Source organism: Danio aesculapii, chromosome 3 (assembly GCF_903798145.1).
Source record: "Danio aesculapii chromosome 3, fDanAes4.1, whole genome shotgun sequence".
Classification (NCBI taxonomy): Eukaryota; Metazoa; Chordata; class Actinopteri; order Cypriniformes; family Danionidae; genus Danio; species Danio aesculapii.
Genome location: NC_079437.1, coordinates 25562563 through 25578691, shown reverse-complemented (window position 1 = coordinate 25578691; position 16129 = coordinate 25562563). Strand labels below are relative to the sequence as shown.

The window sequence follows — 16129 nt, the reverse complement described above, 5'->3', positions numbered from 1 at the left end:
AACAATACATTTGACTCTTAATGATACACTGAGGTCTTATGAAGTAAAATGAACATTCTGTCCATGAAACATATCGTTATTTACAACAACAAAAAATTTGGCCACCGAAAATGATGTCAAAAACTAAAAAGGGCTATTTTCAGCGGAACATTTTCATGCATATCTAGCAATAATGTTGTAAATATTGATGAGTTCCTTAAAAGAAAAAAATGCCTGAAAATATGAGGCAAAAAAAGGCTATGCTGTACCAGAGTGTTCAGCACGCTGGTTTCATTCTCTCTCCAGCCGTAGCCGACCAAAGCTGACTCTCAATTACAAGCATGCTCACATGGCATAGTCATAGTTTAAAATAGCTCAATATTCCACTCTGAGAATATTCAGTTCATGCGCACCTATACCTGTCTATGCTTATGTACTGCACATTCTCACCAGAAAAGTAAATTCTGCTCAAAAAACTAATTTCAGAGGAGAAATGTTCGTGCCCAACTGAGCTTGGTTTCCCTTGAGGTTTTTTTCTCTTCACTTTCGTCAATTGGTGAAATTTTGACCACTGACTTGCTTGGTTTGGGACTTGTGGAGCTGCACATCGATGGATTTACTCTTCAGTGTTTGGACTTTCAGCAGTGAAATTTAAACCACACTGAACTGAACTAAACTCTGAAAACTGGACTGACACCGTTTCAGTTTACTAGAACTTTTATGTTAAGCTGCTTTGACACAATCTACAATGTAAAAGCGCTAGAGAAATAAAGATGAACTGAATTGAAATAATGCACCAACACAACATTTCTGTCTAGTATACTTGTTTCTGCTGTGCTGCATGCATTAGTGTTAATGTGCTGTAATGGCCACGCTAGTAAAATGACACTCATTCAAGAATTACCTAATTTCTCTATTAGGTGAAAATGAATAAATATAATTTAATAATTTATTATATACAAGTATATTAGAATAGAACTGGCATTATATAATGTAATAACCATAATGTAATAATATTTACAATTTAACGTTTTACTGTGCTCTTAATCAAATATGAACAAATAAGAGACTTTACTCAACAATATTTGTTGAAAAAATATTTACTGACCCCAAACTTATTATTGGTAGAGTATGTGATTTAAAATGGTTATATATATATATATATATATATATATATATATATATATATATATATATATATATATATATATATATATTGTTCTTTTCAAACCTTGTAGTCCAAATTAACCGGAAGATGTAGAGACTTTTATTTCAGTATGTCAATGTACTTCAAACTGAAATGGAATATTGAGCAGGGGGCGGGACTTTCTTTTTGTGCATCATTCCCTCATAGCAGACTAAAAGTAAAGCAGTCTTTCCACTGCACTTGCATTCAGACACGACTGTTGGAATACGCCCCTTGTGGCAGTCGCACAGAATTTTCAGTTTTGTCGTGCATCATGGGAGAGAAGCTGATTCTCACGGTGAAGGATGAAAATGAAGGAGTGTAAAATCAAGAGCCTTTATTCTCTGTGCGTTCATCATGGTTGAATTAATAAATAATAGAATCTCATAAACCATAAAAATTTCGGATGGAATGTGGAGAAAACATAAAAAATGTATTACTCATTTATGAATAGAAAAATTTTTTTCTGAAAACATTAGTTTTCAGAAAGTATTTCTCATCTCGCGCACATGGACCTGCTTGGACAACACTGGAATACATCACATCCGGTCGGCCAGTCGCATATTGCCTAGTTGCAGGAGTTTAAATATTTTAACATATCCGCAGCTCAAATCGAATCCGAATTTTCTGCATAAAGAGATGATTGGAACTCTACGCAGGTCCCGAACTACTCTCCATTGAAAATGAATGACTTTCGGTCTGTCGCTTGTCATTTGTCGTGTGCAGTGGAAAGGTGGTTTAAGAGGGGCGTGGTTAATCATCTTGAACATTTTCAGTGGATTAACTTCCACAGATTAATTGTTCATCTAAAGAATAATAATGTGCTTTAGCAAAATAAGCATTTTATATTTTTATTTCACACAGACTTTTAGCTTTACTGATATAATTACAAGAGTACATTTGGCTAAAAGATAGACTTTCTCATCAAATGAAATGTTATATATTTGTTCTTCTTCTCTCATCCATCAGATTGGAACAGACTGGGACGCGAAGGAAAGGATATTCCGGAATTTTGGAAATATGATGGGGCCCATGGATGAGCCTGTGGGAATGCAGAAATGGGGGAAAGGCTCAAATGTGACCGTGACTGTGGTGTGGATTGACCCCACTAATGTGATCGCTGCAACTTACGACATCCTGATCGATGCCAGTGCCGAATTCACACACTACAGGCCTCCGCTGAACCTGCCCCTGCGACCCGGCATGTGGACCGTCCGAGTGCTGCACCACTGGAGCCCCGTGGCGGAGACTCGCTTCCTCATCACTCCACTCACACACCACAAACACCTGCCTATACGCCACGGTAAGGCTTACACTGCATCCTTAACACAACATGAATCATATTGTAGATTTTCAACCTGGAGTATGAAAAATGACAAAAATGAACGGATGCAAACATTGTCTTCTCTTATGTGCAACATCTATTTAAAAACACAGTAAATGTAAATTAGTGTTTCACGACCTAAAAAAAGATTTTAAAAGAGAAGAAATGAAATAATAATATTCTAAAGCTACATTTTAAAAAGAATAATTCGTGTAGTGCTGTTTAATGTTTAATCATGACTAATAACTTACAAAATTATATATATATATATATATATATATATATATATATATATATATATATATATATATATATATATATTGGAATATATATATATTGGAATATATATATATTGAAATATATATATATTGAAATATATTGGAATTAAAATTTATTTTAATGCACAAACATATATTTATATTCTATACATTTACATTTTTATTCATATTTATATATATTTTGTCATACATATACATGTAAATATATATATATATATATATACACATATACACATAAATATATACACATAAATATATATAAATATATATATATATATATATATATATATATATATATATATATATATATATATATATATATATATATATATATATACATACATACATACTTATATATAAAGTTTTATATGTATGTGTGTGTATTTATATATATATATATATATATATATATATATATATATATATATATATATATATATATATATATATATATATATATATATGGCTACATGGCTACATCACTCTGTCTCGTTTCTACCAATCAGCTGGTGTGTGGTATGCGGTCTGGCGCAATATGGCGGCTGCTGCTGCGTCATCTAGGTGGATGCTGCACACTGGTGGTATATGAAGAGATTTGACCAAAAAATTTGGTTTTCCAGAAATGAATGATAGTCCAGAAAAGCGCTATATAAATGTAAGGATTTATTATTATTATTATTATTATTATTATTATTATTATTATTATTATTATTATTATTATTATTATTATACATAATAAAAATATACTGTACAAAGAACATTATGTAAGTAGTTTATTAAAAATAAATTGGTAATAGTAATTAATTAAACATAAATTAATGAAATTCAACTTTTTTTGTATGCAGTTTGTCATGATTAATCTTTTAACAGCACTAAAATCCATTTAACAATGATTCCATAAAATAAAGCACTTCACAACACGTTAACTAAAAATAAACAAATATTAAGCAATAATTAAATTAAGCAATGTTAGAAAAAAGTATAAATTTTGAAACATGAACTTGACAATGCAAACAAACAGAATTGAAACCAATAGTGAATTGAAAAAAGAATAGTTTTAACAAAATAACCCAACTGAAATAAATTTTTATTCAAAATTTAGCATACAATATGTTATAGACACTAACAATACATCAATTGAAAAACACCCATTTATACAGATTTTAACTGTGAAGTCATTGTGCAAACATGAATTACTGCCATAACAAACAACTTGGTTTTAACCTGACAGCTCTCATAGCTGAATAAGATGTGAAATGCTTTATGGATCCCACAGCCCATCATAGCATTGCATATCACATGAGAAAGCGCTGTTCAGAAAGCTGTATATGTTGAAGCTTTGATTTATGCCTTTTCGCCAGCTCGTATATTTAAAGCAGAATGAGATTCGCTCCTTCCTCCAACCGTAATGACTAATCCTCTTGCATTTTGGGTGCCCATTTTAAACACCGTCGTCTGACACTTTAGTACACTGTATATTAAACTGCCTGAACCTTTCAGGTCATCCCACCCCCTGCTTTCAAAGGCACTTTCTGCCTTCACGTCTCGCTCTGTGCCTGCTTGCCTATATATAGCCCCGGCTCACAGTCACCAATGAGTAATACACCACACCGGGTCACCTTTCATCGGTATAAACTCGAAAAGATTACTGTGCAGGGCCACGATTGGTATCTCTAACCAATTAGGAGAAATTTGGAAGTAAATGTGGTCAATGAGGAAGAGGGTTGTGAGGGTTCACCATCATGTTTTCTGTAGGAATGGGTGATGAAGTATTTAATAAAATAATAGCAATGATGTAATCATATGCATCGACTCTGAGACAAAACAAGGGCTGCGTCCGAAATCGCCTACTACTCAGTAGGTACTGCATTTGAATAATAAATGTAACACACGACCGTTAGAAACGTACGTTCTATACAGTATGAATGTCAGTAGTATGATTGAAACTCGGACATACTACATCCGCCATTTTGTCATTATCACGTGATCTACCCGCGTCAGTTGCATTGCTTCACTCCCATTCATGAATTCTCTTGCAGTGCATCATGGGATTGCGTAGCATCCATCTGATGTGCACTTCAGAATCTTGAAGAAAGTAGTAGGTCAATCAGGGTAATTCTCCCATACTGTTTTTCGAATTCTATTAATTTGGACATACTACTTAGCTCGTATACCGTTTTTAGCGTACTGTATAGTATGGAAGTATGAAATTTCGAACACAGCGAAGTCTTTATCTTTAGGAAAAAGTATTATCTTTCATATTTTGTATTTCTTTTAAACTATCAATATTAGTTTGTAAGCACATATAATGTAATTTCGGTTTCATTTCATCCTGGAAGCTAGAGGGCGTCATCACACAAAAACTCTACATAATGCAACACGGAAGTTAAAACATCCCATTATTGATGTAATTGATAATTGATCATTTCACGCCAAAATCCCGGATAGTATATAAGAAATACTAATCAATGAGAGACACACAAATGCCACACAAATGAGAGAAAAATGCCAGAATGGGGAAATTTATGGATTTGTGCCAAAGTGAAGCATTATTGACCCTTCCAGATCTAAATGCCTACAGTACACTGGAAAAAAATTATTCATTTAATTTACAAAATTTTTTAAGGTAAGTGTTTGTAAACAATTTATATGAGCTGAATTTAAACAAACAAATTAAGTTGAACATTATTTATTTTGTTTGTTTAAATTTAACCCATATAAATTGTTTACAAACACCTTGTAAAGGTAAATCCAATTAATCATTTTTTTTCAGTGTACAGTATATCAGTATACAGTATATTCAGTGTACACTATTTTACAGCCTCTAATCGAACTTGCAGTTAAAGTATCAATTAAAATGTAAGTCCAGCGTATAAATGGCAGAAGTGAATGAAGAAATTTCCCTATACCAGCAATTATTATTCTTAAAATTGTAAAAGGAACCGATTATACCAAATGTACCAAATATAAAAGCAGATAATCATATGCTTTACCATCATTAACGAAACCTGATAGTTTTTTTAAAGACGAAAATACAGCAGCAGGCCCTGTATAGACAATTTTGAGGGATGTAAACAATAACAATGGTCCTAGAATATTTCCTGTTTAACATTTTTACTTTCCAGGAACTCAAAAAGTTCGACATATTGAGAAATAATGTGATGATTTTACGTTTTTTTTATGTAAAAGTTGTGATTGTATTGTCTTTTTCTGAAGACAATAATAGTTCTGAAATAGTTCGACAAAAAACAGCAAATGTTCATGGGCCAATGACATCACTACATTGAAATGGTCCATATGGATCGCAAGTGCCCAAAATTTACAGGTTGTTTCCATATCTATTATTTGTTCTGTTGATGTGATCCAAAGATTCATGGCTTAAACCAGAAGGAAATCTCACTGGATTGTGCTGCGTTTTAATGGAGATCCCAGTGTAAGCTACTATTAAGGGCCATTGTTTTACCCACTGAGGTCACATGACTCAAAAAACTGACAATAGAGTAAAATGGAAAATAGAAACATGCTTATTGTCTTATTTTGTGATCAGTTTGTGGCAATACATGGATGATCTGTGTTCTTCTAGTCGTCCTATTAAATTAGAGCACACTATATTGGTAATGCAATGCTAATCGACAGCCTTTATCACTGTATAGAATACTATAAAAGATTATCACTTCTTCCACATTCTGTGAAACGAAACCACATCTGATCATAAAAACATGTTCTTTCAAACACTCGACTGTGTCATGAAGTGAAGTTGCTGTAAAAGAATGTCAGTAAATCTCTTTGATTTAAAACAGGCTTCTGTAGGGCATCTATTAATTGCAGGAAGACTAATTCTTATTGAGAGGACAACAATATCGGAAAAAAAACGTTGATCCCTAAATAGTAAGCACACATGATTTACCCGAGTGTCCCATGATTAATGCCTACAGCAGGCACAAGTCCTTTGGCTCGTCGAGCCTCTGCACCCACGGCTAATAAAAGTTTATGGAGTGTGTTTATGCGGCCCGGGTCAGGCGGCAGGCTGTATGCGATGACACTCACCTGTCCTGCATTTCCTGGACAGCGTGAAATGGAATGTGTAGGAAGGGTGAGCTGGGTAAAAGAAGAGACTGAGGGTGATCTGTGAAGGGCAGCCGGACTGAGAAGTGTGAGGAAATCTTCCTCAGAAATCCTCCAGGCCTGACTTGTCCTTCCTCGCAGCAAGATCAGCCCATTTTAGCCATCAGATGTACAGTACAGGATGTGCTGCAGGCGAGTGGGCTAGATCATATGTGAAGTTAATATTTCAGCTATTTGATAGAAATGTTAAAAATCCCAGCTGTACTTTTTTTTTCATGCCCTCTAAAAAGACTGAATATATAGGGCAAATACTGTTTTTTGGAGCGCAGCACGGTAGCTCAGTGGTTAGCATTGTTGCCTCAAAGCAAGAGGGTAGCTGGTTCGAGCCCCGGCTGGGTCAGTTAGCGTTTCTGTGTGGAGTTTGCATGTTCTCTCCGTGTTGGCGTGGGTTTCCTCTGGGTGCTCCGGTTTCCCCCACAAGTCCAAAGACATGCGCTATAGGTGAATTGATTAAGCTAAATTAGCCGTAGTGTGTATGGATGTTTCCCAGTACTGGGTTGCAGCTGGAAGGGCATTCGCTATGTAAAACATATGCTGGATAAGTTGCCGGTTTATTCCGCTGTGGTAACCCCTGATGAATAAAGGGACTAAGCCGAAGGAAAATAAATGAATGAATATTGTTTTTTTTGAGGGTCCTTGTGTCATCATCTTTCGTCGATATTTTATGTAACATTATTAATGCCCATTTTAATGATCTATTAAATGCATCTTTACTGAATATTTTTAAGTAAATTAAGACCGCAAAATGAGTACAACTGGAAAGCCGCAGTATAGCAATAGGGGCTCTCTATCGCCATCTCTGTTCGAAACGTTAAATTGCAACATACGTGCAGTGTTATTTCGTAACATTTTTGTTATCTGTTCTTGTACATCAGCGTAAGATGAAAGTTTTAGGTATATATCTTTGTTTATGGATAAGGTGTAAACACGTTAAAATGAATGCCGCAATTATTAGCTAAACGTTGCTAATTGGCTTAATGTAAGGCTGAATGACATTCCTTTTAAACACTGATATCTTGGGAACTTGCCTAATCAATTTTGTTCATTTTTTAGTACTTAAGCTTTAACTAAAATAAAATAAAAACTGGAAATCTAACATCAAAATTAGGGCTGCACAATATATTGTTATGTGCGCATCTGCTATAACTATCTGCATAACCATCTTATTGCATAAGATATGCAATGTTGAGTCTGAATTATAGTTGAACAGAATTGTATTGAATCACTGTAGTTATATGAATTTATAGGATTTATGCAACTAAAAAAATTATTTCCTTAGAATTTTTGTTTTCTTTCTAGCCCAAATGGCTACATTTCAAAGTGAAAACCAGATTATTTCACTTACGCCACTTGGCAGATAATTTTGGTCAAGTTCAGGTCAGCATAACAACACATGCGAAAATGCATGCGGTATAGCAGCAGTGAGGAGATTGTAAATAAAAACGGATGTAAGGATGTCGCCAGAGAGGCTTTTTGGTTTCTTGTGCATCCCAGCCACCAGCATCCCATCTGAAAGATATTTTAGCATAGGGGGTAATGTAGTCATCTAACTTCACAATTTGTTATGTTGCAGTATGTATTTGAATTATAATGGCTGGTTCCTTTACTTGAAAGCTCAGATTTGATTATCATAATTTGTTTTGTTTACAGAGTTTAAGGTTTACTGTATCATTATTATTGACACCTTACAGATGCTGATCTACCGTTACCATTGCACACACTTTGTAACATTTTATTAGTCAAGTTTAAGAGTCTCTTTAACACTTATGTTTATTTTTATTATAAAGAGATATTTTATATTCAAGTATTACCCTGTGCCATAATACATTTTTTAAAAATAGTTTTAATAGTCAAAAACTAAAATATTTAAATGTACCACTGGACTACTTAACTTGTGTCTTACATGGCAAAGATGTTTTATTTCATGAGAGGTGGGATCCATTTTTGTTACATATGGGTTTAAACATAACCTCCACAATCATCAGAGATGATTTAACAAGGTCAGATCTTATGAAGGTTTGTAGTGCATGAATATGCAATATCGCAAATTTTATTAATGCCCCCCCCCCTTTTTTTTTTCTCTTTCCCCCCACGTTCTGTTCACTTGTTTGTTGTTGTATCTGTATTGCTTAAAAATTTGATAAATACATTATAAAAAATATATATATATATTTTTTAATTTAATAATTATCGTATATGTATTATTACATTTATAATACATAAATAATACTAAAATAGCCAACGATTTTACCTACAAAACAATAACCTTCCATCCCTCAACATGAGACAACACAAACATACACAGCACAAAGCTAACGTGGATGTTAAAACACTTTCTCTAAACATCAGCTCTGTTGGTCAAATATAAATCGCTTCCAACCAGCGACATTGTTTTTTTTTCAGAAAACTCTCTCAGCTACAGAAAATGCGAAAGCCCTGGAGTCATCACCTTTTTCTTTCTCCCCAAAAATAAAATCAAGGAGCCTGTTCTTTATTATTCATGTCCAAATATGTCAAATGTTCCAGCGAATTCAGTCATAATCCCACTTTTGCTTTGCTTGCATTAAGCCCTCGTGCGTCCTTATGGGGAAAATAAAATAACCTTTTTCTTCTCTCTCACAGAGGACGCTTTAAAAATGCACAACGGACCGGCTAAGAACAGCTACATGGAGCAGAGTTTCCACGGCCTGAACCCCATCCTCAACATCCCGGTGCACCTGGGTCAGGTAGAGGCAGCCGAGCACAACGCAGGCCTCACGGGGTCTGAGCTGGAGCGCTGGGTGGACAGTCTGGTGGGCGACGTGTGGTCAGCAGTGGACGTGTGCTCGACAGGTCCCAGTGGATGTCCCGTCATGCAGACTTGCAGGGAAACGGTGTGGAGCTCTCTCACCCCAGACCCAAAATCCCAGCTCCGCCCACCCAAAAACAACGGACGAATCAGGTAGCAGCTTTCACTGTCCTGAAGGCTCGCCTTCCTTCATTTTTAAGGCCGTTTAGTTTTTAATATTTATTTATCCAGCGCCGCTCATGTCAATATGAGCACAACAGGCCTCTCAAACGCAAGACATGAGGCTATGAAAGTGTGCGCCGGGACGTTTTTACTACTTTTTAAAACAAATGTGCTCTCAATCTCAAACTCTGAGTGCTCTAGTGATGTGAGTGCTGTAAGGCGTCTTGATATTTAATTTATTTTGATTACTGTGATTCAATCTTTTGTCAACTGGACGCAGCGGGTGATGCCTATGTGTAGGTGTTCCCGCTGAATGCTGGGATTTGGGATATTAAGCACAGAACGGACCTTAACACTGGTTACAAGACCAAAAGTGATGTTTGTACAGTAAGCCTCTATTTTAAAACACACGTGCACCTACAGTAAATGATGGAATGAGTGTTTTTCAGCCGGTAGCTTATTATAACCAGTGTTTCAGTTCATATTTAAGTGCTCAGCACAATATTGCTGGTTTCTTTAGTTTACCCAAAAACACTCACACTTCCCTCCTTTTTATAAGCCTTTCACTTGATCAAATACAGTGAAACTGACATTTAAAGCCTTCAGTCTCCCCAAATGATGTCTAATGTTTGGGTTTTAATAAGTTATTGGTTGAAAAGCATCTGTTTTTCATAGAAATTGAGTTTTAGACAAGTCGTGGAGATCCAGTGTTGTGCAAGATGCCAACCTCCACACAATCCTATTGCTTTTGGAGAGAGGTAATGCCTGTTCAGAAATAGATCACTTTGTCCTGATGTACACCATAAATAGGCTTTTCGGTTTTTACTTTTGAAGATGTTGCTATAAGTTATATGTAAAAATGACAGATGAATGCATGTGTTCTGAGCTAGCAGAGTGAACAGTTAGCAGTATACTAAGATGAGGCTCATCAGCGATTGTAATTATGAGGCTCATCGGTAATCTAAAATATGATTATATATATATATATATATATACTACTAGTCAAAAGTTTAAGGGTCAGTAGGATTTTTAAATGTTTTAAAATAAGGTCATCCATCCTCAAGGCTGCATTTATTTCATCAAAAATACAGTACAAATTGTAAAATTGGGGTTGTCATTTCAACAATATACAGTGCAGTACACAGTGAAACAAAACAATGTTCCTCCAGGACCAAGATGCTACATCAAACAACATAAATTGACAACATAACAAGAGCGCAAAGTGCAGTTTGTGCAACATTTAGTGCAAATAAGACAGACTAGACAGGACATGAAACGGTTACAGTAATGCCGACCAGTACTCTACCGATGTTGTGCAAATATCGGATCAAATATATAAATACTGTACAGGTAAACATCTATTATTGAGGTAGACGTGTTGCACAGCATAAAATAACTATTATTTTATAGCATTATAGTATTGCACTATAAAATATCTGTTCAAAAGTAGTTTATAATTTAATTTAATCATTTCTTCCAGTGAATTTAAAGATGAATTTTCAGCTTCATTACTTCACTATTCAGTCTCACATGATCCTTCACAAATCAGTCTAATATTAATAATTAGGATGATGATGATGATTATTACTATTCTTCTTCTTCTTATTATTATTATTATTATTATTATTATTATTGGTAATAATAGTAATAAAGCGATTTTTTTTTTTTTTTTTTTTTTTTTTTTTTTTTTTTTTTTTTTTTTTTTTTTTTTTTTTTTTTTTTAAGTCTTCAGTGTCACACGATTTTTCAGAAATCTTTATTATACACAGATTTGGTTCTCCAGAAACATGTTATGACACTAAATATAATTATTTTTTAAAACTGCATAATATTTGTGTGACACATTTTTCTGGATTCTTTAATGATGAATTGAAAGCTCAGAACAACACAATATACTGTATATGCAATGGAAATCACTTCTAACATTATGAATGCCTTTACTATCACTTACATCAGTTTTATTAGATTAAAGGTTTTCATCTCCTAAAGATCTTACTGGCCCCAGTCTTTTGAATGAGAGTATAAATTAAAAGATTAAAAAGGCAGTAGCTGTTGTTTAGCCGATACAACTTCCGTTACACTGTAAATCACCTGGTTTGTGTGTTTGTTTGTAACGCTGTAACATTTCTGATCAGGCATTAAGTTGAGTTTTTGATAGAAGTTCTTTCAGAAAGTACAAATGTTTGTGATAGGATTCTGTGGAGGACAGAAACTTGCATGATAGTGGTCCACATTTCTTAATACAAGAGAGAGACTGTGTGAAGTGTGGCTTTGTCTGAATGCTGTTCCCCTTCAGGCTGTCCAAACTTGAAATGAAAGGTGCCAGCTGTGCTGGCAACCATCGAATATGTATCATTTCTTCACCATTTTATTATTTGACTTTTTTTTCCCCCTGAACAGAGGTACTGGGTAACTGAGAGTTGTAAGTTGGCTATTTATTCATGTGTTTATATAAATGAAATAGATATTTTTTAGTCAATGACTAATGTCTATATGCTGTTTTTGCAGCTCATTCAATACCTTTTGTAAACAAGCTGCCTTTATTTACAAAGGCTCTCATCCCACCCATATTACACCTATAAACACAAGATGCGGTACGAGTACGGGCTCTGGTAAAGACCTGTGCACTCCTACTCCTGAGGTCCATCTGTTCATCTCATAAACCAACTGGATGAATGACCTTAAATGACCTCAAGAACTGAGATTCCAGTCATGCTGCTTGTCACTTTCTTTATTTTAGTCTTTTTATATGAGCCAGTGTTTGGTACTTTGGCCATAATGAACAAAAGCGAACGTTGGCTGGACTGGTAGGTAGCATCCGCTCAATTTCAACATGAAGTTCTAGGCTTTCTCCTGCACGTACGCCATTCGGACGTCACATTTTCCAGATCGGCCCATCCATAATAATGATAGGTTGGCCTCTCGGATCTGACTGAAATGTATTTTTAGTGAGGAAGATTGCAAGCTTGCTGGACTCTACCGTTTGCATTGGACCAACATCTTCTGCATTTTTACCAAGCTTTTATGTTTCTACATGGCAAATGTGGGACTCTGTATTTAAACTGGGCTTGTGTGGCCTGTTGCAGTCTCTCATTTGAGGAGCACTTCTCCTCTGGGATTCTGTGACCCTGGCCTAGCCATCTTTTTGTATGCAATCCGATTGTTATCTGGCCCTCAGAGATGTGGCGTCCCATCCGGAGTGCACAAACAGTCAGTTGTCATTGCTGTCATGTGATCTAAAGGCGGATGCGACCTTAACTTTTCAATAAAGCACTCTTGTCATTCACATGTTCCCAGCAGGGTGCAAAATGGAAATGCATTGTTATTTAAATTTTTTAATAGAGCGTCTAATGCTTGTCTAAGTGGTGTTACATCTGTACTGTATGTGTGAAAGTGCAAATTATTTGATATTCTAAAAAAAGAGAAATGATAAAAATGTTATCTATTCACATCATCCACTTCTGACTTATAATCTCGACTTGTTGAAGGATGAGGATTCAGCCACTGTGTAGTTGACCATTAACGTGACCCATTTATATGGTGAAGTGTTTATTTTTCTCCCCAATGTTAAACGCTTTATTTTGGAGAACAAATGAGTGCTAACACTGGCTTTTCTGAAGCTGCTCTGTTTGTTTGAGCAGTGTCACAAGCTGTGACCGAATGAAGGCTGGGATGTAGCTTCTTGTTTATAATCAATAGCATATACAATTGAAGGCAAATTATTTGCCGTTCTGTGAAATTTGTATTCTTTTTCGAGTATTTTCCAAACAATATTTAATGGAGCAAGGAAATTAGCCCATTTCACACATACAGACCTTTCTGGAAAATTACCGGAAGAGATCATGTGTGAACAGACCCTTTTTGAAAATACCGGTAAATTCCTTCCGGCAAATGCTGCTCCGTGTGAACGCAGAAGGAAGATTGCCGGAAAAATCGCATTCCCATTTAGAACATGCTGACATGAGACGTCTACTCCAACCAATCAGGACATTCAGACGCATTCACATCTGCGCTGTTTATGAAAATAAAAGCTTTTGAATATTTTTCCGGACACATATAGCTGCTAGATGTTATTCAGAGAACGTTTCTATCTTCCTTATTGCCAACTGTGGAAAAAATGATTGATAAAATGCTTATGATAAACCGCTGTTTGTTTACCTTCAAGCTCTCCTTCAGTTGCGTGACGTGCGTGCACATGAAGAAGTGCCTCAGTGAGCGTGAGCGCCTGCGCCAGCACACACACACATTATGTACATCTCGACATGCGAACGTGTTTCCATCGAATCTGTTCACAATACTAATCCATCCACAGAATTTGTAATGTAGTCAAATGTGTAAACATTTAGCTGCGGTTCGCGCTTCTGCTTTTAGATGTCTCTGGGACAAAGCAGCTGCATGAATGCTAAAGCTTTAAATAAAAGTGAAATCGACAAAAGCCCGGCCCCTTCTGTTTACAAATACAAACGCAATCATTTAGAGGTTATTTCTGGTTAATGATGTCAGAATATACCGGTATTTTGGAATGGATGTGTGAGCGGTCTTTTCTGGAAAATTCCGGAATGTCTTTTCCTGTGTGAACAGAGCTGTTCTGGAAATTTTCTGGATATTTACCTGTATTACTGTGTGAAAGGGGCTATTTTCACAGTATTTCCTATAATATTTTTTCTTCTGGAGAAAGTCTTTTTTGTTTGTTTGTTTGTTTGTTTGTTTTTTTGCTGAAATAATAAAAAAAACAATATTAACAATATTATTAGCTCCATTAAGAATTTAAGATATTTTGGGATTGATGACTTCTCTCAAATCACTCTCTTGCCAAGTTGAGACCAAATGTTTAGAATGTCAGATGCAAATCAGTCTACAAAGAGTCTTATGAAGTCAAACACACTTTTTATGATATTAGCATTCTTTTACATTTATAAATGACACACTTCACCTTTAAGTGGATAGTTCAGCTGAAAATGAAAACTGTCATCATTTACTATTCCTCATTTTGTTCCAAACTTCTTCAGAACCAAGAGCATTCTGTTTTTGAAATAGTATTTTTGTCCATGCAATGACAGCCATTGAGGTTTTAAACCCAGAGCTTGACATTAACTTTTTTGATCAACACTGTGGCTAGTAGTTGTCCAACGTTGCTAGCCACTTGGCATTTTCACTAGCCACAATTTTGTTGTTGGGAAAATATATTTTATATGTATAAATTTGACTTTGGCATCCTAAAATGTCTTGATTTAGATTGTGTTATGCCCACATGCCTCCTCAATCATTTCACTTTTTTTGTGTGTTGTGACCTTTCACAACAAGCATGAGCAAATGGGTTGTGGTTTCATAGTGTCACATTGCAAATAGTTTTATTCCACAGGATTTTTTTTTTTAAAGCTCAACACTAAGGATTTACCTATTTTCTCTCTGGCCGCACCAAATTAATTATTTCCTTGCCCCAAACACTTTTTAGACATTATACATTAGGGATGCTCCGATCAGGATTTTTGCAGCCAATACTGAGTACCGATTCCTTGTCATTGTGATCAGCCAATACCAAGTGCCAATTCTGATGCTTCAAGCTTTATATAACTTTGCCATTACGTAAGCATTATTTTCCCTCTATGTATGAGATCTCATCTTGCCTTAGAGAATAAATGGATGTTGCGTACATGTAATGGTCAGAAGAAGCTTAACAAAACCAAATAGATAAAAGAGAGAGAGAAAAATATGGTAAGAAACATTATTGACAATGCAATTTAGAAACATTGCTCACATGTTGTAGCACTGTGGATGTATAACCCGGGTACCGATCGAGTTGAAATGTAATTTTCGGCCGATACCGATCTTCGGCCGATCGGTCAGAGCATCCATAATATATATATATATATATATATATATATATATATATATATATATATATATATATATATTACACTTTTTATTCAACAAAAATGTTCTTATGACATAAACAAAACAAAAAAATGACAAATGACATAAAAACAAATGACATTAAAAAAAAAAAGTTATTCTCATGTATCTAAAACAAAAAATTTGTTAAATTATTTTCAACCAGCCAAAGTGGTTAAAACTGCTGAAATCTACCTGCATTTGGCGGGTTGGTGGGTGTTAATGTCAAGCCCGGTTTAAACCCCACATTTTATGGGCAAAAATAAAACGCATGAGCGAAAATATAATCACAAATGATGACAGCAGTTTCTTTTTTATCCCGTTAAGTTCACTCCAGTGGGTGAATCAGACCTCACGGACACAAGAACATACCTCTTTCTTTCACACAACTGAAA

The 16129-nt window shown here is 35.2% G+C and overlaps 1 protein-coding gene across 1 annotated transcript in view; it reads left to right on the top strand.

The window, feature by feature from the left end:
• xylt1 (xylosyltransferase I) overlaps nucleotides 1-10743 on the top strand; it is a 105095-nt gene extending 94352 nt beyond the window's left edge. The window contains exons 10-11 of the mRNA XM_056453510.1: nucleotides 2135-2468; nucleotides 9515-10743. Coding sequence (XP_056309485.1) covers nucleotides 2135-2468; nucleotides 9515-9837 — 657 coding nt within the window. The 3' untranslated portion in view covers nucleotides 9838-10743. The remainder of the gene's footprint in view (nucleotides 1-2134; nucleotides 2469-9514) is intronic.
• Nucleotides 10744-16129: the final 5386 nt, after the last annotated feature.